This window comes from Camelus bactrianus, chromosome 10, assembly GCF_048773025.1.
Source record: "Camelus bactrianus isolate YW-2024 breed Bactrian camel chromosome 10, ASM4877302v1, whole genome shotgun sequence".
NCBI classification, from domain to species: domain Eukaryota; kingdom Metazoa; phylum Chordata; class Mammalia; order Artiodactyla; family Camelidae; genus Camelus; species Camelus bactrianus.
The window spans coordinates 9,555,935-9,580,598 of record NC_133548.1 but is presented as its reverse complement, the minus strand read 5'-3'; the positions used below and the strand labels follow the sequence as shown (position 1 = coordinate 9,580,598).

General features: G+C 42.0%; 3 protein-coding genes across 5 annotated transcripts in view; 2 read left to right on the top strand and 1 right to left on the bottom strand.

The window, feature by feature from the left end:
- The window catches only part of TMEM216 (transmembrane protein 216), a 27,411-nt gene extending 16,185 nt beyond the window's left edge, over positions 1–11,226 (top strand). The window contains exon 5 of the mRNA XM_045517709.2: positions 9,087–11,226. Within this exon, the coding sequence (XP_045373665.1) occupies positions 9,087–9,105 (19 nt within the window). The 3' untranslated portion in view covers positions 9,106–11,226. The remainder of the gene's footprint in view (positions 1–9,086) is intronic.
- The window catches only part of CPSF7 (cleavage and polyadenylation specific factor 7), a 22,060-nt gene extending 9,020 nt beyond the window's left edge, over positions 1–13,040 (bottom strand). The window contains exons 1-7 of one of the 3 annotated variants that reach the window (XM_074371940.1): positions 12,895–13,040; positions 12,163–12,271; positions 6,252–6,470; positions 5,283–5,386; positions 4,728–4,900; positions 1,453–1,867; positions 834–952 (exon numbers count right to left, since the gene is read on the bottom strand). In XM_074371940.1, coding sequence (XP_074228041.1) covers positions 834–952; positions 1,453–1,867; positions 4,728–4,900; positions 5,283–5,386; positions 6,252–6,470; positions 12,163–12,271; positions 12,895–13,010 — 1,255 coding nt within the window. In that variant the 5' untranslated portion in view covers positions 13,011–13,040. Of the gene's footprint in view, positions 1–833; positions 953–1,452; positions 1,868–4,727; positions 4,901–5,282; positions 5,387–6,251; positions 6,471–12,162; positions 12,272–12,821 lie in introns of all 3 variants that reach the window. The other 2 variants (XM_074371941.1, XM_074371942.1) reach the window with 2 other exon arrangements.
- On the top strand, positions 12,999–24,664 carry SDHAF2 (succinate dehydrogenase complex assembly factor 2). The gene is made up of 4 exons (XM_010956399.3): positions 12,999–13,157; positions 17,088–17,311; positions 17,392–17,501; positions 24,357–24,664. The coding sequence occupies exons 1-4, from the start codon at positions 13,122–13,124 to the stop codon at positions 24,485–24,487; spliced, it is 501 nt and encodes a 166-aa protein (XP_010954701.1). The 5' UTR covers positions 12,999–13,121; the 3' UTR covers positions 24,488–24,664.

Genomic DNA, 24,664 nt, shown 5'->3' with positions numbered 1-24,664 from the left:
ATGTTAGTGAAGGTTTCTGACAGGGAAAAAAGAAAGAATATATATACTTTTTGTCTTTAATCTATTTTGGATTCAGATTCTGAAGCCAAAGATGAGAAATTATAGAAAATGAATGATAATGGAAATAACTTACTTCTTAGAAGATCTGACAATCTACATCTACATTCATGTGGGAAACTCACAGGGAGTATAATTAGTGTTACGACGTGAAACTTAGACCAGAACCCAGAAACTTCCTATATTCTCTTCTCTTAGGAACTAAAGATTCTGTGCCCATGGCTCTCAAAGACATGGCTTCTGGTTCTGCCCAGTTACTACTGACAGGAGGGCAAGTTATGACACCCGATAGACTTGTCTCTTCCTAGGACAGGCTACACAGAGGCCACCAGCTCTGCCTCGATCCCCAAATGTAATCAGATTCCACATCAAACCATCATCTAGTTGAGGCATCAGTCCTAAAAACCCAGGGTCAACACTTGGCATTGGACTCACTACATAGATACTAGATCCACTGATCAACCATGAAAATCAAGATCTCCATGAGGCAGGAATTTCACTCTACAACACCACAATGAGATAATATTAAGTTACTTATATTCTAGGCACTAAGTTGGTTTTGATGGGGCAGGTCTAGACACAGGCTAAATAAATAGCACCAGAGGAGCTTCCCAAAAGCTAAGAAATCAGGTTATGTATTGCTTTTCAAAATGTGCCACTCTTGAGAATCTACCAGTGCTCCAACTTTATCTTGTTGAACTTCTTGCCAATGGAAATAACAGAACAGTGGGAAAACTAAAGGTAAGGAGAAGGCAGCAAAGGTAAGGATGAGTTACCTGCACTGGCTCCAGATACCGCTTTGGAAATGGCACTGCTGGAAATTGCCCTGTTCCGCTTCATGATCTCTTCAAATTCTGCTTCACTCACTGTAGAGGGCGGAGGGCCCGAATCTCGGCTGCACAGAAATAATACCATTCCTGATTGCCCACACCCCTTATTAATTTTACCATACTCTAGAATACCATGTTATTTAATTATGCTGTCCTGAATAATGTCTTAAATGGTTCCCAGCCTGTTCACATGTTTTATGTGTTCATGCTCTCTTCAAAGATAGGATTTATGTCAAATAATTTTGTAATTTTTGCATGACCCAATAGTGCTAGACATTCATAGCATTCCTAACAGTGACAGAGCACTCAATTTAACTGATCGCCTAAAAGGGATATGAAGGACATGGTTTGAGTCGAGAGGTAAGATACAAACAAAACACCACACAAAAACATTCTCTAATAGTTAACTATTTCCCAGGACTCAATACTATGACAACAGAGTTTCCACAAGGAGAAACACAAGAATTCAGTGCTCAGTTACTTCCTCAGGGAGAACAAAGTGCTTAACACACTGTCTACCCTACTATGCCTGGCTCAGATCTGAAAGGAACAAGATAGTCCTTACCTGCCGTGGTGGTTATAGGGTGCTGAGGCCTTCATGTAAGTATCTGGTGGAGGCCCCACTGTGGCGTTTGGTGGGGGGAAGAAGGCTGGATTGAGGTGAAGGGCAGGTGGGATGGCCCCAGGGGGAGGTACAGCCAGATGAGGAGGTAATCGAGGAGGAGGGGGCATGAGATGCTGGTAGTGGATGCCAGGAGGAGGAGGAGGGACCCCAAAGCTTGAGGAGAGAGGTGGTGGGGGTGGAATTGGGGGTGGGGGCAGACCCATGAGGGGAAGGGCTGAAGGAGGGCGATTGAAGTAGGGCAGCACACTGGGAGGCTTATCCACACGGGCAGATGAGGGTACAAGGTTCTCAGAGGGTGTGGCCCGTCCATCAGCAGAATCACTAGAATCCCTGGAGTGGGCCCGTGGAGGTATTCCTATGAAGCAAAACACAATCACTGTTACTGCCCAAGCTTTAAACATAACTACAGGACCAGCTCATCCTTCAGCAAGAGTCATCTGACACCTTACTGAGGAAGGTGACAGGTAGCTGAGAAAGAAGGTAAAATCATCTACTGTTTTCCCTTTGGCCTCAGACAAAAAAGTCAGAGGCAACTTAGTTAAGACACAAACACAGAAAGCAATATCACTCAAAATTCTGTATGTCAAAGAATGCGCTTTACCAGAACTCTTACTGCTTCACACTTAAATTATCCTTAGATTTGCTTTTACATTTTTAAATGCAGAATGATCCTAACAGCCCATGAAAAAAAATGACTGTTGAAGTATGCTCATTACTGTTCAGCTGAACTCAAACTGATCTGAAATCTCATGTTGCCTAGTAAAGAGTTCAGGGACTCTCTCCTTAGACTACTAGTAGTTGACCTTCCTTATCCTGCTATACACTTGAAATTTTCTCTTTGCCATGGCACTTTGGCCAGGGAATTTGGGGGAAGACAGGAAAGGGCAGGGGATGGACAACACTTCTTCCATACACATGCCAAAACTGGTAACTGGGATGGGGAAGAGACACAACAAAGAACAGAAGACTGGAGGTTAAATGAGAGAAAATGGGAGAAAAGCCAAGAAAAGATCTGCGCACAGAATGAGCAGATGGCACGCAGTTGACATCAGGGACTCCTAGCAAAAGCTTGGTACAAACATGCCTCAAACCTGGGAAACTCCCACTACATTTTAGTGGCCCCAAACCCTCTACCTCACAGGGCAGCCTATCAGGAACATCTTCTTAGCATGCTGATACGGTGTTGTGCACAACAGGTGCTCAAAACATGTTTGTATACAGCTGGAAACAGGACTCTGACACTGTCAAGTCTCTTAGTTAAACTTGTTCTCTTTTTCCAATTTAATAGTCTAAGCCTGGTTAACATGGACTCCCACAGAAGAATGTGATCACGTGGCCTTGGGGTCTTAGAGGTAGAGATGCCATTAGCAGACAAGTGTGAAGAGAAAGAAGAGAGCTCCTTACACAAAAACTTGTTAGTAAAGTCTAACTCCTGATTAAAGCAAAAGGTGGAATTAATTCCCTTGGCAACCACCTTGGTTTCTCTAATACAGTCTATCCCAGTGCCTATCAGAGCATTCTCTTTTTTCATGTCTCAAACACATGGCAACTTGCTTCTTCCATGAGTTCTCTCAAAGTGAAGAAAGTTGTTAGCAAGTGTGATCCTCTGTAAGTTAGCCACTTTCCCAGCTACTGTTCCCACATCTGCCAGGGTTCTTTTTGTGTCTATTACTACAAATCCCAAGAACAGTAACCATTTTTCAGCAGACTAAGCCAACAAGTTAGTGAATTAACAGAGTCCATCAACACAACAGAGCAGAAAAACACCACTCAGTCACCACCTTTCTTCACTTTCGGTAAAGAAAGGTAACACTGAGGAGTAAATAGCCTTGTGGTGCTAGGACTGTTATCAACAGTGCAGCTGTGAAATTATGCATCTTTAAGAAAATCGAAAGAGGGCTGAATCACAGAAAGACTCTGAAACAGAATGGACTTCGAAAATTCAGGTTATCAGGGAAGAAAAGCGTGTGCCTTCTAACCCAGAGCAATAGGAGTTCACAATACATCCGTCTAGGCTTTCAATCTAGTTATAAGAACATAGCTTTTCCTACGCAAGAGTTAAGTGGCCATATTTCAATCAATCTATACAAGGTCCCAGTGGACTTCCCAATCAATACAAGGCACTATTTTGAGAGTAAGACCTAAGCAGTGACAGAATGTGGGTGATCAAACTTTGCCATCCCTCCACTGTAGTAAAAGAAAAGTAACAGCAGTTGTCTGTTTCAGGCAGGGCTTAGTAGGGCAGCTGCACCTTGTAAGGTCAGGACAGTCCAAGGCTGGTCCTCAGGTTTTGAAGGTTCAGAAACTTGAATTTAATAGTTCACCCAGGGGTGACTGGACTCTAGGAGATTGATTCACGCTATCCAAACTCACAAGAGACTGATTCATAAATCAGAATGCCAATTTATTAATTTACAATGAGAAATATAACTGCCAAGCAGACCGGAATACTTGTGTCGGCTGGTCAGCGCATTCTCTTCCCAGTAGGAGAGCCTAGTTGGGAAACCAAATTAGTATCAGAAGGCGGCTTGGTGAGCAGAGTCAGAATAAAGGGAGTAAGGTGAGCCTAAGAGATACTATCTCAGGGTAAGGCAGTATGATGCAACTTTCTTTACTAACAGCAAACATTTGCCAAGCAGACTGAAATAGCAGGTAATCGAGAGGGTACCCATTCCCCTGGACAATGCTGGAGAAACACTGTTAAATTCTTACTCTCCAGCACTCCTTTTGGTCGATTCCTTACAGAACATCCTTCCAATGTATGTTTATAAGATTACAGCCATCTTTATGTACCATACTTATATTTTAGGATGGTTGCTTCTTAATACCTTATAGAGAAGCATGTCTTACAATTAAGCCCATTCACTCTACACTGATTTTTTCAGACAGAGACATAGTTTAGAGCTGATGGGAACTTTATACATTGTATGTCTAGTTCCAGTAGGGAAGTAGGCCCTAAATAGTAAAGCACCTTGCCCAAGGTCACACAATGAGTTAGTGGCAGAATCGAACTGTAACCTGAACCTACCTGACTCCCAGCATAGTGCTCTTTCTTTCTTGTACACAAGCCTCATTTTTTTGGCTTACCTACTGCCACGCTGCGACCCATAATCACCACCACCCTCCCCAAACCCCTCCACATTGTAGGCCAAGCCTACACCACAGAAAACAAACCCACAAACTTCCCCCACTTCATACAGATTGTCTCCACGTACCCCCTCTTGGGACTCGGACGCACTCACGTTTCCGAGCCTGTGCCTCAAACTGTGACAGGTTCTGCCGGGTGGCCGGCCTCACGTCCACTTTTTCTCCATTAAGAACTTTTCCTGGCAGAAGTTCCAACAATTTGTGGACAGAGTTTTCAGAGGCAACCACCACCTCAGCATACCTTGAGGAAGAAAAATTTTAAATGAGTGAGATCTACTAGACAACCAAGAGAGGAACACAGAAATTCCCTTTCATTTTTTGTGAAAATTGGTAAAGCAAAGGATATCTTGCTAATATTAAACACAAAACTACCAACAACAAAAAGGTGTCAGCATAAAATTTTCCTATTTATTTGGAATTAGAAACCAGTTTTCTCTGCCCTTCAATGGATGGATGTTCCCCTACATTGCAGCTAGGTCCCCATTCTAAGGTAGTTTACCAAAACCAAGGCAGTAAACTGGGCCAGGGGTGGGAGGGATTAAATTACAGAACCCAAGTAACAGTACACATCTGTTATCCCAATGGTTACAAACTAACAGGGGCTTCTCAAATCCAGACCTCACCCTTTGGACTGGCCATTTGCTCGATTCTCTGCAAATTTCAACTCCACCACATCATAGACTCCTATAGAGCGAATAACCTGGATCAGCTGCTGGTCTGTGGTCCACTGGGGCCGGCAAGATGGAAAAGGAAGAAATGTCAAGAGCTACACCCCCTGCCCCAGAATGTTCCAAACCCTTCCCCCAGCCCCAGAATGTTCCAAACCCTTCCCCCAATGCTAGGATTCTAGTCACAACCATGACCTCCCACAGGAAACCCAGAAGGCCACCAAAATTTCAATTGGTGCAGGCTTTTCCTATTGTCCTCACCCATACAGAATTCCAAAACCACCCACCCCTGCCCCAATCCCCATCTTCAGAGACTAAGAGGATTAAAATCTATTTTAACTTTGATTGCCATTTGGGCTGGCTGGTCATCAGTTCAAACACTGATTACTAGCAGCCTTTAACTGTAGATCTGACAGGCTAGAGTTGACCACTGTCAGCAACTTCCCCCTCAGTATATACATTTAATTTGAAAAAATCGCCTCCCACCACCGCCCCAAAACATGTCACATAGTAACTTTTGCAGAACAACAGTCACCACCTACCCTGAGTGTACTAGAGCTACCAAGGTCTTTGATCCCTCTCACCCATCATTATCACAGAACCATCTAATGACCACCATGAGTTCAAGGTGTTCACTCTGAAATCTCATCCCACAGATGACCCTGGTAGACATAAAGCCCCAGAGTCAGGGGCGGTAACAAGATGGCAGAAAAAGCAACTACCCACTTAATCATTGCTTTCTTCGGCACCAGTACGTCCTCAGGATAGTTCTCTTTCAGAGATCAATCCAACCTGATCCCAGGAAAAAGAAATCCAGCCCCATCAGAGCACAAAACAGTGCAACAGTGGTTTTTGAAAATGCCATTACCTCCCAGTGCTCTCCCTCCAGCCCACCCATAAGCTTTTTTAGTTACCCATGCTCACCCAGGAGAAGCTGCCCACATAGACAGCAGCTCGTCTGTTACGCAGACCACTGTAGGTGTACAGAATTGCAGGGGTCTTGTTATTGGGCTTGGGAGATGGCTCCTGGCGAACAGGAGGAGGTGGCTCAGTACTGCTGCTTCTGTCATCTGAGGGCTGTGAGGTGGCTGTCAACACGTCATCATACAGGTCAATCTGATCTGTATTGTTGAACTCTGGGTCCTAAGAGATGAGGGGTTGGCAAAGGTGCATTTGAAAACCTTTCATTTTGTTCATTCTAGCTTAATTTACTTTTATAATCCATGGTCAAATATTTCATAAAACTACAAAACTTCCTTGTTCTACTCCAGGAAACCAGATAAGAAAAACTTTCCCACTTAAAACAATTTTAATACTTAATTATGCTTATGTAGGTGTTCCTCCCAAGACCCTGTTAGTAGTCTGCAGTGTTTCTAGCTTTAATCAACTGTGAGACTCAAAAGGTACATGATAATTAAACAAGCAAACCAAGAATACAGCATCTGCTACTACTATCAATGAGGCCAGCTTCTCAAGATCACATCTAAGATACACTAATGAAAATCTATTTTCAACAGCTTATGCTATTTTCAAAATCAAGACTTACACAAAACTTACCATTCTATTTAGTTAAGAAACAGAACATTTTTATTTAGAAATAGAAAGCAGGAGAAAAACATGTTAAAGTGGGAACCAAAATGCAAAAAAGAATGGGAGTTACTGGTTTAAACTATTTGATTTACATAAATGACTTAGGGATGCTCTAAAACTTCAAGTACATAACCCCACCTTTGTATTAACCATCAAAGAAACAGAAAATGTAGTAATATATAAATACTATAAAAATATAAAATAAAAAATAAAGTGAAAGGGAAGGGAATAACTGAGGGATTTTCCCTTATAAGCTCTAGTTCTCAAATGACATGTAGATTCAATACATTACCATGACATTTATATGAATAATCTTCAAGCAATACCAGAGATGTTCAATGATACACAAAAACAATGAAAGTTCTCTAAAATATAAGGGTCAGGAAACAGGACTAGCACCTATATCATAAGCAGCGTTATAGTAAACATTTACAATATGAACGTGTACTCTGGAAGACAGGTGAAATATATTTTTTGCCTATGTGATATATTACCGTTATGGACTGAATGTTTGTGTCCCTCCTCCCCAAAATGCACATGTTAAAACTCTACTCCCCGATGTGATGGTAGTAGAAGTGGGGCCTCTGGAAGTCTTGAGGGTAGAGCCCATGAAAGGGATTAACACGCTCATCAGTCAAGAGAGCTTGTCTGCTCTGCTCTGCTCTCCATCACGTGAGGATACAAGTTGGCAGCTGGCAAGCGGAAGAAGCTGCTCACCAGAACTCAAACCTGATCTCAGCCTTACACCTTCCAGAATTGCAAGAAATAAATCTGTTATCTATAAGCCACCCACAATGTTTGGTATTTTGCTATAGCAGCCCAAACTAACATTTATATCAAATATCCTAAAACCAGAAGAACTACTATTGAGGGATCTTAATGTTTCAAAGTTTGCAATATCATTATCTCAGGGGTTTTTGTTAAGAGTCAGAAAAGTATTTTTTCAGGTAACATTCTAAAACATCCAAGCAGTGCTAAAGATAATACTGTCAAAATGAGAGACAGGGAGAAGTTCAGAGTGTTTTAGGGAAACTACGACTCATTTACGTCATTGCTGTCTTCTGAAAAAGGGAAGAAAGGAAGAGCCTACATTAAGCGAGTAAAAAAAAGAACCTGTATTAGGTAACTTGTTTAGTTTCCTGAAGAAAGAGAATCATTTCCCCTAATGCAACTCAGGACAGGAAGCTCCAGTAACTTTCTCCTTTCAATACCATCACAAGAAATACTTATTCTGAAGTGAGACTAGAGGAGAGGCTCACTGCAAAATGCAATCTTAGACCTACATACCATTAGAAACTTTTGAAAACAATCCTTTATCTGGAGTACAACGGAAGAACACGCACACCAAGATAATACTACTGGACTGTTCTGGTAACGAGGGGGAAAGGATTCTATTTCCTGAGCCATGTAAATAGCTTCAAATATTACAAATACTCTAAGAAACCCCACAAGAGAGGAGTCTGAACCTGGTAAAAGTATCAAAAAGAGAATGGCAAAAGAGAGAAAACTTTTTCTCTAAAAAAGTTCTAAGTTACCTCTGTAACTTAAAAGCATGAAAAGGAATCAGTGAGGCAAATAAGCACAGGAAGACTATTTTTAGGCAAACCTATAAATAAGGACCTTGCATAAAAAAGGATGTGAAAAATGGGGAGAAGCTAACATTGGAGAGCACAGGGTGGATAATAAATTAAAAAGGTGAAGAGAGCTGGGGTTAATAATTCGACATTTTGTGTGTAAAATATTCCACAGCCTTACGTCTCAAACAATCCTAATTCTAGAATTTATTTATTCACATACTAGGTATGATTTACCCTTGTGTTTCAAGGTAGAGAAAGGATTCAGAAATCACTAGATTCTCCCCAATGCTCTAATCTGCTTAGCACTACCTCACACTACGTGTCTTATTTTTTTTTTTTTTAATAAATCAAGGATTGTGAAATGGAACTTAAAGGGAATAAGGAAACATCATCTTGGATTATCAGTGAAACCAAATTGGGATTCCTTCCCTGCAGTATCTGTGATTCAGAGATGTGTGTCTGAAAGCTGTAATAGAAAAAGTATTTCTGATAACTGGGTAGTGAACATGCAGATCTGGACAGGTGAGAGATCAAATGTATCACCAGGAAATCCCCCATATCATAAGCCTAAGCAAATAATCTACTCTTTCAGGGTTCCTCAGAGAATATGATAGACTCAATTCTGGAAGACCTTGGTGTATGGATTACTTTACCACTTTAAGAAACACAAAAGGATTCAACGAATGCAAAATTGTCACAAGATTTAAACGGTCTCTCTGGGCCACAGAGCCTCAGTTCAAAGAAGTTTGTGGGAACTGTTCTGGTGTACAAGGCAGACCTGCTGAGGATTCTGTTGAAGATTTTATTGAAGAAACAATGTACTAAGTTGTGTTTGGACTTAATCTGCTAGCAACACCAATTCACTTTACTCTTCAGATGCTAAAACAGAAAAACAGATTAGGGCCTGAGGTTTTTCTGATTACCAAATGAGCTGATGATTTATGCAGTTGAAGTAAAACTTAACTCTACAAATTAAGTGAAAAATACAATGTTTTACAGGCACTAATGTTGAAGGTTTTATTCCAGGGATATCAAAAAAGATGTATTTCATATTGAATTACCAGGAAGGATTTTGTGTTGAATAGCATAAAAATAACTGAGATTGTCTCATGAAGCTTCCTGGTTTACAAGAGAATTTGCATAATTCTGAATTTAAATAAGGACTTCCCCACCTGTATGCTCATGTTCCTACCTGACAGCCCTTTTCCTGTTATCTAAGGGGAGTAGTAAAGTTTAGGATTTATTTTTTTCAAATCAACCATTTGATATCATTGTTTCTTTTAATTGTAACTAAAGCTCAAAGTTTTTGACTTTATAACTACTATTTCCACAGTCCTCATCTCACTCTTCTTCCCTTAACTGCCCACTGTCTTCAACGACCAGGAATGGAAACTCTTGAGCATAGAAATCCATTTTCCCCATTTGTCTCACTAATCCTAACACTAAGCCTAGCAAACAGAAGTAGCTCAATAAATGTCTATTGATGAAATTAAGGAGGAAAACAGGGCACACTGTGTAGAGGGCTTGTCTCAGCACAAGAACAGAATGGGGAGGAACACTCAGAATGGCAGCTCTCAGTCACTTTTCCAGAGTTGTTCTCCCCAGCCCAAGAGAGCACTGTCAATCCCAAGACTCTCAATATAACAGCAGTAAAACAGCTCTGCAAAAGAGGCTTTTGCAGCACATGCTGTAAGAGATTCGGGAGTCAGCACCACAGGGTTCCACCTAGGAACTGTATTTATTTTCCCTGGGGAGCAAAGTACACGTGACAAGGTTTTTGTGCATGGGTAAGCCTGGGGTAAATCAATGACATTCTTAAAACATTCTAAAACACAATCTCTACTGGTTGCCTTGCTGTTAACAATTCCAGCCAAACAGAGCCTTTACCACTTCCTTAGCAGCCTCCAAATTACACTAAAACCAGCTTTGCTAAAAATTAACTCATTCATGCAGAAAAAAGCACCCCTCCCCAGACTTCCCCCAAGACATAAAACATTCAAAATCTATACTTTCTTCAACTTACCAAGTATCAAATATAGTCTGTTTAGTGTAAATGTCTACTAGGTTTTACACACCCTCTTTGGCTTATCTTAGACTCATAACAAAGTCCTGTTTAACTAAAGAGACCAGAGAAGAAATTGTTGAGTCCAGTGACTTCTAACCTGACAAAGCAGAGACCATTGGACGAGGCCTGCTTCTTGCCTGCGACCTACAAGCTATAATGCTCAAGAAATTATGAAATCTCATTTCTCAGGCCAAATATGGTAGATCTGTGGTCAAGGACATCATTCTACCCATATGCCAAAGTGAATCAGCAGCACTGTTATTAACCCAGAGATAAGAAAATTAAGGGGAAAAGGTTTTTTATTAATAGAAAAAGACTAATGGAGCCTCTTCTTGCTATCTTGTATTTATCCGACTTGTTTGAAATTTTTTAAAAAGTTTCCTAAGAAATGTTGATTTAACTGGCAACCACATGTAGATGACTTGTTTGCATGAGAAGACATGGGAGGATAACTAATAAAAGTATACCTGGTGAAGCTGTATAACTGTTAGAAGGTCATTACACTATTCTGCCAACTTTGTGTATGTTTTAAAATCTCCATGTTCAAAAAGCATAAAACAGTAAAAGAATTTTTTTTAATGTAAACTTAGGCCAAGTATAAGAAATGCATATATCAACCTCTTCTGTTGCTTCATATCAAAGTCAGGGTCTAACCAGAGCACCTTCCTTCCCCAGCCTATTCCTTTTATCCTCTTTCAGGTCCTTACATATACCCAGTGAAAGATGTCAATGGGAAGAACCAGCTTACTCAAGGAGAATAGTGCTGAAAACAATCCAGGCAACATATTAGTAAGTTTTAAATAGAGACTTTGGAACATTCTTGAGGTTTGACCTCCAGAGCTCAGAACTGAACTGTATATGAGGTTACTGTTTCAAGGGAGATCAGTGCGTTATGTTCCTTGACATGACATAATGAGACCAACAAATCCAACTTACAGCATGTGAATGTGTTTACATCTGCTTAATTGGTTCGTCCAACACCTTTACCTCTCCCCATCAAACAATTAGATTCATCAATAAAATGTATTACACTAAAATGCCTAGGGCTTCTCAAGACTGGAGTCAAGCTACTTCTGGAAGTAAGACAGAAAACAATTGGAATGCAGCTGAAATTAAACGTTAAAGTATCTTTTACACTGTCCCTTGCTCTGCCTTATGGAGGAGGAAACTACATTTCTCCAGCAGCAGTTTGGGAGAATCTCAAAGGAACAGGTATCAACATTATCAACATTGTCCTCACGAATACTACAGCAAACATAATTCTGATTTTTAAGTCTGGTTAGTCTTTGAGGAGACTGACATCCAACTTTGGCTTCCTGGGGGAGCAAGTTCCACAGGTTGATTCACCATTCTATCAAACCTGATTTTTATTTGCTCTTAAATCAAAGCCTTTAAAATTAAGCCTGGAAGCTTAAATTAACATAAAGTGGAATGGTCAGAAGTCCTAAAGTCTGTGCTAGAGGGAAAATTTTAGACCTGTCAGAGGCGTGTTCAGGCCTAGTAAATTCTCAATGATTGACATAACTTGGAACCACTGCAAGTCTGCTGGAAGTGATTCTTCAGCTGATACAGGAAAATCCCAATGCTCCCGATGACCCCTCACCTGATTGAACTCCTCGTCAGCATATATATCAATCAAGTCCACTCCTTCTGACATGGCTCCAGAAGGAAGATCTCGAGCCCGGAGGTTGGACAAGGTAAGAAAGATGCCACTGCGATATCCAGAAGAAAAGGAAGATTTAGAAGGCATGAGGGTCCTGGGCTGGGAGGAGAGCATTGGTTGCCAACCACCCGTCTCCAGAGACGCAGCATCCCGGCAGCCCGAGCTCGGCCCCACCCGCTCCGCCCCGCCCCCGGCCTCGCGCCGCCCCTCGCTCTCCCAGGCCGCCGGGGCTCGCGGGGCTCGCTGCCCATCACCCTCGGGCCCGACCGGAGTTGCGCCCCGACTATTCGCGGCGCGACGAGAAAATGTCCAGGCCTCTGCTCCTAGGGGCCCTCGGATGGCGCTGTGAAGAACGACGGTGGCGAAGCCCGCATCCCCAGCCCGCCGCAGCTGCCTAGGCCCCAAGCGGCCCCGGCTGGAGTCCCTGCGGGTCCCAGAGCTCTAACCACCTCCGCTCCCCACCCAGGCCTAATCCTCGCCCCCGGCTAGGCCCGCCCCGCTCCCTCCCCACAGACCCGGCCCGACGCCCTCGGCCCCCTCCCTCAAAGGCCTGCGCCTCCCGCCGCCCGCCAACTCCGGCTGCCCCAAACTCAACCGACCCCCTCCCCGCCTCAGCGCCGTCCCCGAGCCCTCTTCCGGCCCAGCCGGCCCCCGGCCGCGCGCCCCCGTTACCGGGAATATGGCGGCGGCGGCGGCGAGTCCGGACTAGGCCCGAAGCGCGCGAACCGCTCTCGGCCCCAGGTCCCGCCCCCCGCCGCTGACGTCACACGCACAGCCACTTCCGCCATACGCGAGGACGCATCTTCCGTCTCAAGTCCTCGGCGACGCTGCCTGCAGATCCGGTGTCCGGAAGTTTCCGGAAGTGGCCGTCCGCCGGCTTCCGATGCGGGTCGGAAAAAATGGCTGTGGCATCCGTGTTCCCGGCTCTTGCTCGGGTGAGGAAAATGGGGATTCAAGGGCCCTGAGCAGGCCACAGTGGGAACTGTGTCTTGTCTTCCTCCGCGGTCTTGGAGACTGGGAGAAGCATCCAGCTGCTTGATAGCCCAGGACAAGGGTAGACCCAAGGGGAGGTCGATCTTGCAACGTAGGAGATTCGGGTTGTGTCCACCCTTGCCTGAACCCACGATGTGCCTGTCTCATAATATCTGTGAACGATCAGGCTTCATGGGAGACCCAATTCAAATTTCACCTATTTCCCAGGTGGAGCTGGCCAGACAGCCTCTGGGCGCCCCTTCACTCTGTTCTTAGGACTCTCTGTTCTTTTAAAATTCTCTAATATTTGTCATGGTTTCACATAGCTTCATAAGATTTTTCTTCTTTTTGAATATAGGCTGTTAACATTGTAAACTTCTCTCTTAGTACTGCTTTTGCTGAATCTCATAATTTTTTTTGTATGTTGTGTTTTTTTTTCGTTTGTTTCCATATATTTTCTAATTCCCCTTTGATTTCTTCTTTGATCCATTGGTTGTTCGAGAGTGAGTGTGTTGTTTAATTTTCACATACTTGTGAATTTTTTGGTTTTCCTTCTGCTGTTGATTTCTGTTGTGGTCAGAAAAGGTGCTTTGTATGATTTCAGTCTTTTTTGTTAAGACTTGTTTCATACCCTAACGTGTTGTCTATCCTGGACAGTGTTCTCAGTGTGCTTGAGAATAGTGTGTATTCTGCTGTTGGGTGGAATGTTCTGTGTATGTTTGTTTGGTCCATTTGGCTTACAGTGTTGTTCAAGTCCTCTATTTCCTTCTTGCTCTTCTGTCTGGATGTTCTGTCCATTACCAAAAGTAGATTTTGAAATCTCCAACTATTATTGTGTTACTGTCTATTTCTCCCTTCAGTTCTATGAATATTTGCTTCATATATTTGGGTGCTCTGATGTTGACTGCATATGTATTTGTAATTGTTATATCCTCATGGTGAATTGACCTTTTTATCATGTCCTTCTTTATTTCTTGTGACAGGTTTTGACTTAAAGTGTGCTCTATCTGTTATAAGTAGGGCCATCTCTGCTCACTTTTGGTTATCATTTGTATGCAGTATATTTCAAACTTCCACTTTCAGCCTACATGTTTCCTAACATCTAAAAATGAGTTTCTTGTAAAGGCATATAGTTGGATCTTGTGGGGTGTTTTAATCTATTCAGCCACTCTCTCTTGATTGGGGAGTTTAATCCACTTACATTTAAAATAATTATTCATAGAGGAGGACTTACTATTGCCATGTTGTTAATTGTTTTCTATCTATCTTGTAGCTTTTGTGTGCCTCTTTTCCTCTCTTGCTGCCATCCTTTGTGTTTCATTAATTTTTTTTTTCCTACAGAGATGGGCTTTGATTCCTTTCTCATTTTCTATTATATATAGGTGTTTTCTCTGTGGTTACCATGGGGCTTACATAAGACATCCTATAATCTATTTTAAACTGATAATAACTTCAGTCACATAGGAAAACTCTGTTCTTTTACTCCTCCCACCTTATGTTACCACCTTAGGTTATCAACGTCACAATTACGTATTTTATATTGTGTATCTATTAGTATATTTTATAGTTTTTTTACGTTTTTGTCTTTTAACTTCTAAGCAAGAATTAAAAATGATTTACACACCATTGTTACAGTGTTACAGTATTCTGTGTTTGTCATATATTTACCTTTACTAGTGAGCTTTATGCTTTCATATGCTTTTGTGTTGCTATTTAGTGTCCTTTGGATTCTACAGGCTTCTTCAATTTGGATTTCCATTTCTTTCCCCAAATTTGGGAAGTTTTGGGCCATTATTCCTTCAAATAAGCTTTCTGCCCCTTTCTGTTTCTTTCCTCCTTCTGGGACTCTCATAATACTTATATTGATCTTCTTGATGATGTCCCATAAGTCCCCTAGGCATATTTCTCTCTTTTTTTTTCTTTTTCCTTTTTTTTTTTTTTTTTTTTGTCTTCCTCTGGGTAATTTCAAATGATCTGTCTTTGAGTTCACTGATTCTTCTGCTGGATCAGGTCTACTGTTTCACCTCTGTAGTGAAATTTTCAATTTGGTGTATTCTTCAGTTCTAAAATTTTTTTTTTAATATTTCTCTTTGTTGATATTCTCATTTTGTTCATGCATTGTTTTCTTCAGCTCATTGAACGTCTTAATGACAGTTATTTTGAGTTATTTGTCAGGTGGTTCATATACCTCTGTTTTCAGTGTTGATTTCTGGAAATTAATTTTATTCCTTTGTTTTGCTATTTCATATCCCTTGCAACTTTGTGCATAGATCCATGCATTTGTAAAAACAGCCAGCTCTCCCAGTCTTTTTGGGCTGCCTTTGTACAAGGAAGGACCTTTGCTAATCAGTCCAGCTAGAGCATCTGGGGGGCCTCTCAAAACTTCTTTGTGGAAATGTCTCCTCTAGACTTGTCCATGCAAAATCCCAACTAGGGATTTGCTGGTTTCTTTTTTCAGGAGCTCATAATCTCTTGCTCCCTCTGGTGTCTACTTTTGGTAGTGCAGGTTCTCGAGCTGCCACAAACCTCCCAACTCTCCTTCTCAGCAGCCCCCAGGCTTCTACAGTGTCCGGTATTCCTTGAATGCTGCAAGTTGGCCAGGACAGAAACCAGTCCCTTGTGCAGCTCCTTGAAAAGGAGGAGCTTTGGATGCATGCTCTGCTTTTTTCTTTCCATTGGCCTCTGTCTGCTGTCCCATGGGTCCTCAGGAGCAGCAGCAAGCCACCCAGCTCTCTTGTTTTCAGAGGCCCCAGGTATCTAGAGTGTGTTGAGTCCTGTGAGCGCTCTGAGACAGGTGAGACAGAAACCATTCTCTCAGGCAGCTCCCTGAAAAGCTGGAACGTTGGATACACATTCTAACTCTTCCCTCCCCAGGAAGAAGTCAGGAGTTGGGGGTTTTCTCCTGCTTGTTTTGTACTGAGCCAGGGGTAGGGATGATGGTGAGTAAGTATATCCTAGTCCAAACCCTCACCTAGTTCTCAGCAGCCCCCAACCTGGCACCCTTTCTGTCACACTTAGATTCAAACAAGACAGAAACTAGTCATTCAGGCACCCCGCTGAAAGGCTGTGTGTTGGACGTAGGTTTCAGTCTTCTTGCATCCCCAGGGAGAAGCCAGGAGCTGAGAATTATCTCCAGTTGCGCTGGGCTGAGCCGGGAGGAGGGTCTGTGATGAATGAGTGCCATGAATTTTCCTTCCAGCTGTAATGCAGCTGGTTTTGTGCTCACCTGGGGTTCAGGAGCTTCTTAACTGGTTTATGGATTTCTCATAAAGGGAATTGGTCCATGTATTGTTGGGGAGTTGGTATCTCCATGGTAGAAGAGGGGTGTGGGGCTTCCTATTTCATCATCTTGCTGACATCAGCACCTTCTCACATCTTGGTAGTTTTTGCCGTTCTCTAGATGGCAGACTTTGGGGGATTAGGGACCATGCCATCACCATATGCTCAGATTTTAATACAGGCAAGTGACCAGAATGCAAACCATATTTTAAGAATTTTAAGAAAATGCAAAGGAAGGAGAAAATATTTCTGCTGAAGAGTTTCTGGGAAGGCACTGGTTAAGAACACGTTTGCAGTTAGGGCTGGGCTCTAGTCGTTACTGCAATTACTCTCTGAGTCTCAGCTTTCTAAGCCATAAAGTGGGGACAGTATCAGCACAACAAAATTTTTTTTATTGAAGTATAGTTGATTTACAGTATTTTATAAGTTTCCGGTGTATAGCATAGCAAGTTACCATTTTTAAAGATTATACTCCATTTACAGTTGTTACAGGAATCAGCATAACTTCTTAAGGACTAAATAAGATTGAATACATCTTGTACCTAGTAAGTGTCGAGTGAATGGTAGTCGTTATTACAAAGGTGTTCTTGGCTTGTGTGGCTTGTGTGTTTCAGATGCTTGCTCTGTCTCGGCGCCACCTGGTGTCTCCTTCACTCAGTGTGACATCATTCAGACGCTGCTACAGAGGTGACAGCCCAACTGATTCCCAGAAGGACATGATTGAAATCCCTTTGCCTCCGTGGCAGGAGCGAACCGATGAATCCATAGAAACCAAAAGAGCCCGCCTGCTCTATGAGAGCAGAAAGAGAGGAATGTTGGAAAACTGCATTCTGCTTAGGTAGGGGAATAGGAGTCTTGGTGTCGCTTTTCTTTGACTAGAGACAGCTTTTTCAAGTTCTTTCTCTTTCTCATTTCTAGCCTCTTTGCTAAGGAATATCTGCACCACATGACAGAGAAACAGCTAAACCTCTACGATCGCCTGATTAACGAGCCCAGTAATGACTGGGATATTTACTACTGGGCTACAGGTACTGGGCATGAGTAGCAGCATGGGGTGAAAAATAGGGTGACTTGGGCTGACTTGAGCCTGGAATTGTATCAGGGCGATTTTTTTTCCTTTTATCATGCAGTAGACACTCAACCCAAACACTATTCACATTTTTCCAAAGCGAGCAAAATTTGTTTTATTAGTTAAAGTTCTTTGTTTGCAAGCGATAGAAACCTCTTCTGTCTAGCTTAAGCAAAAAGGGGATTTAGTGGAATTTTATAGGAGGCTCACAGTATCAAAGGGGAGGTTGAAGAAAAACCAGGCTGGGAGTGGAGTGGACCAAGATAGCTCTGTAGGGCTGCACAGCAGGCGGGTCTTGGGAGTCACATTCTGGCTGCCTTTGTGAGGAATGAAGTCTCACTGTGTGTAGTTAGATTCACTTTGGCTGTGAGTTAAAAAAAAAAAAAGTCCAAAACAATAGTAGCTTAAACAAGACAGAACTCTCTTTCTCATAACAGAAGTCCAGAGATAGACTCTCCAGAGTGCAGAGAAGGGTTTCAAAGTCACATTGTCCAGAGTCCTCTTGACTTGCTGCTCCTTCACCTTCCCTATTTGTCATCTACCTCATGACCCAAGATGGCTGCTGAGGCTCTGTCTGTCATAGCCACATTTCAGCCAGGAAAAAAATATGGCGAGCACACCCCATTTTTTATGGATCCTTTTCAAGAAATTATACATCGTAATTCCACTTCTTTTCCATTGGCCACAGTTTAGTCACTTGGCTGCACCTGGCCATAAGAAAGAAATAATGTAGTCTGTTCCATGTGCCCAGATAAACTGGGGAGTCTATTATCAAGGAAAAATGGGACAATAGATATGAGGGGACATCTCATCCATTTCTGTCACACTCTGTATCTCCTGTTTTTGTGTTTCCACTGAATATTTGTATCATAAAGTAGAAACCATTCTATGGGTTCCAAGTATGAAGGGTAACAATACAGGGTCTAGAAGCTTATATAACCATTAGAAAATCCACAAAGTGTGAAATATTTACCATCTGGCCCTTAATAGAAAATGTTTGCCCCTGACTTGGCATCATGTATTTGACATTCATTTGTGTGGCTGTATCAATAGTTCATTCTTTACTATTGAGTGGAATTCCAGCGTGTGGATGTACCACAGTTTATCTACTGAGCAGTTGAGGAACGTTAGGGTATCTCCAGTTTTAGGCGATTATGAATAAAGCTGCTGTAAATCTCTGCATACAGGGTTTTGTGAATTTAGGTTTTAGTTTTTCTTGGGTGACTGCCCAGCGGAAGGGTTGCTGGGTCATATGGTAAGTGTGTGTTTAACTTCATAGCAAACTTTTTCTCTGATGGGCCAGGTAGTAAATATTTTGGGCTTTGCAGACCATACAGTCTCTGTCATAATTATTCAAGTCTGCCATCATGCGTGCATACAGCCATGGACAGTATGTAAACAAACGAGGGTGACCATGATCCAATAAAACTTTATTGGTGAGCATTAAAGTTTGAATTTCATATAATGTTCATGTGTCGTGAAATATTGTTTTTTCCCTCAATCAGTTAAAAATCGTTCTCAGCTCACAGGCCAGACAGAAACAGGCAGTATGCCATAGTTTGCCAACTCCTATGCTAAGTGGAAGAGGCTAGACTCAAAGACTACATACTGTATGATTCCATTTATATGATACTCTAGAAAAGGCAAAACTGTATGGAAAGGACGCAGACCAATGATTGCCAGGGGCAGGGTGTGAAGAAAGGAATAGATGTTCCCTTTCGCTTGATCTTAGCCAAAAGGCCGAGAAGCAATAGATGTTCCCCTTCTTTACCAGTGCTTGGTATGATTGGGGTTTTATTTGTTTCTGTTTTTAGCCACTCTAAGAGGTATACAGTGGTGTGTATCACTGCAGTTTTAATTGGCATGACCCTAATGACTAAGGATTTTGAGGGTCTTTTCAAGTCATTTGCCATTCATAACTCTTTGGTGGTGTGTCTCTTCAAATTTCCCCCCATTTTTTTTTTAATTGGGTTGTTTGTTTTCTTTTCCACTCTAAGCATTTGATGCTATAAATTTCCCTCTAAGTACTGCTATAACTATATGTTACAAATTTGGATGTGTTATGTTTTCATTTTCATTCAATTCAAAATAGTCTCTAATTCCCTTGTGACTTCCTCTTAGACCCATGAGTTACTTAAAAGTATGTTTAATTTTCAGATATTTCCAGATTTTCCAGATATTTTTCTGTTATTGATTCCATTGTGACCATGGAGCATTATGTTATACAATTTCAGTTCTTTTAAATTTTTTTGAAATTAATTTTATGGCCTGAAATGTGTGTCTTGATAAATGTTCCACGTGAATTTATTTGAACATAACATGTTGTTCTGCACTTGCTGGTGAAGTTTTCTGTAAATGTCAAGTAGGTCAGGTTGGTTGATACCATTCTTCACGTCTGGTATATTCTGACTGATTTTCTCTATACTCCGTATCAATTAATGAGTGTTGAAATCTCCAGCTATAATTTGGGTTCATCTAGTACTCCTTTCAGTTCTCTCAGTGTTTGCTTTATGTGTTTTATAGCTCTGTTATTCTATGAAGACATATTTAGGATTGTTGTATCTTCTTGATGAATTGAATCCTTTATCATTATATATTGCCTGTCTTTATTGCTGATAGCTCCGAAGTGTCTGATAGTAAGGTAGACGCTCCAGCTTTCTTTCGATTAGCTTTTGCATGGTATGTATTTTTCCATTTATATTAGTTTCCTTTTGCGTAACAAATTACTGCAATTAGTGACTTTCAACAACAAACGTTTATTAGCCCATGGTTCTGTAGGTCAGAAGCTGTGGCCAGATCTTGCAGTCTGAAATCCGTGTCATCTATTGTACATTCCTGCCTGGGAGCTCATTCCGGTTGCTAGGAGCACTCATTTCCTGAGATCCTGATTGTCTTGCTAGCTGTCGATCTCTTTCAGCTTCTAGAAGCCACTCTTAGGTTCTTACCATGGCATCCTCCATCTCAGCAGTGGAGACCCTCCCTCACATGGACTCCCTCTCGTGCTTCACAGCTCCCTGACATCCCCTCCTGCCACCAGCTGGAGAAAATTCTGCCTTTAAAGAGCGCATATGATTAGGTCATAACCACCTGGATAATCTTCCTGTCCTGAGGTCAGTGGTGCCATATAACATAACCCAATCATGGGAGTAAAGATCATCGTATCACAGTCCTGGGGATTACACAGGGCTTATATACAGGAGTGTGGGAAATACTGGGGGCCAACTTAGAAATCTGCTTATCACACCATTCTTTTAATTTATCTTGTCTTTACATTTAAATTGAGCTGCTTATAGACAGCATATATAGTCATTCTTTTTTTAATCTAATCTTATAGTCTCTGTCTTTACATTGGTGTGTTTTGGCCATTTATACATAATTAATTTGTGGGGTTTTTTGTTTGTGTTTCCTAGTTCTGTCTGTCTGTTCTTTATTCTTTTTCCCCCTCTATTTCCATGGATTTTTTTTTTGAGTATTTAAAATTTCATTTTATCTCCACTGTTCGTTTATTATTTATATCTCTTTATAATTTTTTTAGTGATTGCCCTAGGGTTTACAGTATACTGTAAGTAATCACCTTTAATCAATCATCTTTAATTAATCACAGTCTACCTTCAAGTAATATTATACTGCTTCATGTATAATATAAGAACTTTTTTTTTTGGCTTGGTTTTTTGTTTTTGTTTTTTTTGGCAGGGGAGGAAGGTAATTCAGTTTATTTATTTTTAGAGGCAGTACCTGGGATTGAACCCAGGACTCTGTGCATGCTAGGCATGTGCTCTACCACTTGAGCTGTACCCTCCCCCTGTAAGAACTGCCACTAGTATACTCCAATTCGTCCATTCCACGTTTTGTCCTATTGTTGCCATGCTTTTCAGTTTTACTTATGCTGTGAGTCTACACTGCTTTTCTGTTGTTTCACTTTAGACAGTTATCTTTAGATATATTTAAAAGAAGGAAGAGGATACATTGTATTTTGTATTTATAAATATATAAGTTACATGTATTATATATAAATATGTGTGTGAGATAATATCCAATGTGTATTGCAATGTGTAAAGTACATTATATTTTATATTTGCCTTCATTTTAATCATCTCTGGAGATGTTCATTTCTTTATGTAGAGCCATATTTCTCTGGTATCGTATTCCTTCTGCCTGAAGAACTTCTTTTAATATTTCTTGTAGTGCAGGTTGTCTGTTATGAATTCTCTCAGTTTTTGCCATTTTCAAAAGGTATTTTCAGTAGGTATAGAATGATAGGTTCACCATTTTTCCTTTCAGCACTTAAACATGGGCACTCTTCTTTTGCAAGGCTGTTTTGGGTAGGATGGAGTCAGCCTGGTTAGGAGTTGACCTGGGTTTGGATCTGTGTTTTATATCTTCCATCATTGTTGGAAAATTCTCATCCACTTTTTCTTCATGTATTTCTTCTGCCACAGTTTCTTCATGTATTTCTTCTGCCTCTCTTCCTTCTAGGATTTCGGTTACATTTAGTTTAGACTGATACTGTCCCACAGCTTTTGGATCCTGTGTTTTGTGTCTCTCACTCTTATTTTTCTCTTTATGTATTAGTCTGGGTAATTTACACTGGATAATATCTATTGATCCATCTTCCAGTTCACTAATTCTTTCCTTAACCATGTTAAACCTTATGATGAGCCTGTTGAGGTCATTCTGCTTATGGGCTACTATTTTTCTTTTTAACATTTCCATTTGACTTTTATAGTTTCCACCTCCCTCATCTTTTTTTCATATATTTTTCCTACTTTTTCCACTAGCACCTTTAACATGATGGTAATAGTTACTTAAATTTCCTGTCTAATAGTTCTAACATCTGGGTCATTCCTGAGTCTGTTTCTGTCGATTGCTTTGTCCCTTCACAGTGCATTGTTTTTCATTTTTCTTTTGTCTGTATGTATTTCATAATTTTGGAGTAAATGTTAGACATCATGAGTAAGTCAGTAAAAACTGAGGTAAATAGTATTTATGCTTAGAAATGGGCATGCTGCTTCTGCCAGGCTGTTAGAATGGGAATCGAGTCCGTCTAGTTAGGAGTTAGGCTCACTTTGGATTTTGTTATTCCTGGGTTCTCTTCAGTTCACCACCAGCCTCTGTTGCTCCTGTGTGCTCAGGGTGGGGGCTGAGTTGCCAGAGGGTGTTTCTCAGTGTTTTGTTCTACCCTCAGCTTTCAGCCTTCCTGTGTCTCTGTGCCTCAAAGGGAATCTCTCACTGTGTTCTTGTCCTCCCCCAGCAGTAGCTTCCTATTGATTTCCTCTTGGTGCTTGTTGGTTTGTGGGGGGTGGGGGAGATCTGGAGGGTGTTTTCTGTTAATCCTGGTCCAGCTTCAGTCCCTGTGGCCATGGGTCTCAGGGGTGGCCTTTCCCAGTGATCCTACTGATCCCACAAGGGTAGAGGATTTTTTTTTTTTCTCTTTCCCTCCCATATGGGTCCTCACATGTGGCCTGTAGGAGACAGGATTCACTGACTTACTCCAAGTCACTTGAGGCTTTTGTGCAAGGCTTTCTCCGGCCTCCTGCTCTGGACCGTCTCTGTCACGAGCACACTCAGTGGAGGTTTGTTGAGAAGAACATGCACATTGGGGCAAAGTCTCCTTGTGTCTGTGGCTCCCAGAGATTTCATACTCTCCTGCTAGCCTACACTTGGCTTTTGGCAGTTGGTTAAAAATTTTAGCTGAATTCTTACCTGTTTATATGGTGCCCAGTGCTCTTCTTCCTGTGCAGGTGAGCAGGTGCTCATTTCCAGTTTCTCCTTTCAGAGGCTCTTTCCTTAGATTTTATTCTATTTGGTTGCCCTGTGACCTCAGCTCTCTGATGACTTCAAGAAAGTTACGATGTTTCTAGTTTATCTGACTTTTTCATGTTGGGATGAGTGCAGTCTTCTCTCCAACTTTCAACATCCTGGGGGGAAGCCTAAATCTCCTTGACCTTATTTTGATTGTCACAAAAAAACAGATGCCAGGCCCACTAGATGCCAGGCTCTGTGCTGAGTGGGGGGAAATCAAACTTGGTTTCGGGGAATTCCCTCTCCTTGTATTTCGTCTTGCTAGAAGGGAAATTTCAGAGCACATTACCTGAGCTTTCCCAGTGGGAGTCTTTGCTTGTAATTTGAACCTTAAGTGAGTGTCTCAAGGGTGGAAAGAAAGTTGGAGGCGAACAGCATCCCACCAGACCATCCCTTCCATGGCCAGAGGCCGGCATCCTCATTTCTTTAGCTCTTTAGGGCCTCGGTTGCCTGTCCGTTTAAATCTGGTTCTCCAGATTCTTGTCAGTTTTGTGGACCTCTAACAGTCTCCCAGTAAACTCCTTTTTGCTTAAGTTTCCTAGAGTTATCAGTTGCTGTCACTTACATCCAAGGACTTTTGCCTCAGGACATTTATAGACTAGAAAGGAAACACAGTACCCAGAAAACAACTGAAGTACCAAACGCAGAGCATAGCAGTGGATTGGATGGGCCCAGGGTCGGCAAAATTGTTCATAAAAGACCACACAGTAAGTGTTTTAGTCTTGCAGCCACACGGCCTCTGTTGCACCTACTCAGCTCCACCAGTCCTGCAGGAAAGCAGCCACGGACAATATGTGAGCAAATGCGAGCAGCTGTTCCGGGAAAGCCCTGTACAAATAGAGGCTGCTGTAGGTTCATGGGGCCGGCTGCCGTGTGTATTTAGGGGAAGGATGGCGCTGGTCTGTGTACCTGCCGTGGTTCTTGGCCAAGGCCAGAGTTTGGAGTTTCGAGATCCTTCTACCTGAGAGATGACTGACCAGCATAATTCTTTTTGCCCATCCTTCTCTTGCAGAAGCAAAACCAGCCCCAGAAATATTTGAAAATGAAGTCATGGCACTGCTGCGAGACTTTGCTAAAAACAAAAACAAAGAGCAGAGACTGCGGGCCCCAGATCTCGAATACCTCTTCGAGAAGCCACGTTGAGCTGCGCACGGCTGCCCGCCTGGCCTGGGTCCACGGGCGCTCACTGCTTGTGACCGAGAGTGGCCTTGGTTTCCTGCTTCTCCTTAGGTGCTCAGCCCGCCCAGACTGTTCGCCCTGCCTCCCATGGTGGACCTACCTCCCTCGGAGGACATGTAAATAAATGTTCAGTGTATCTCA

What these genes read in the sequence shown, in the direction of transcription:
- SDHAF2 (XM_010956399.3), top strand. Translation starts at nt 13,122, where the DNA reads ATGGCTGTGGCATCCGTGTTCCCGGCTCTTGCTCGG. An exon ending in TGTTCCCGGCTCTTGCTCGG is followed by an intron (nt 13,158 to 17,087) that starts GTGAGGAAAATG and finishes TGTGTGTTTCAG; the next exon opens with ATGCTTGCTCTGTCTCGGCG. An exon ending in GAAAACTGCATTCTGCTTAG is followed by an intron (nt 17,312 to 17,391) that starts GTAGGGGAATAG and finishes TCTCATTTCTAG; the next exon opens with CCTCTTTGCTAAGGAATATC.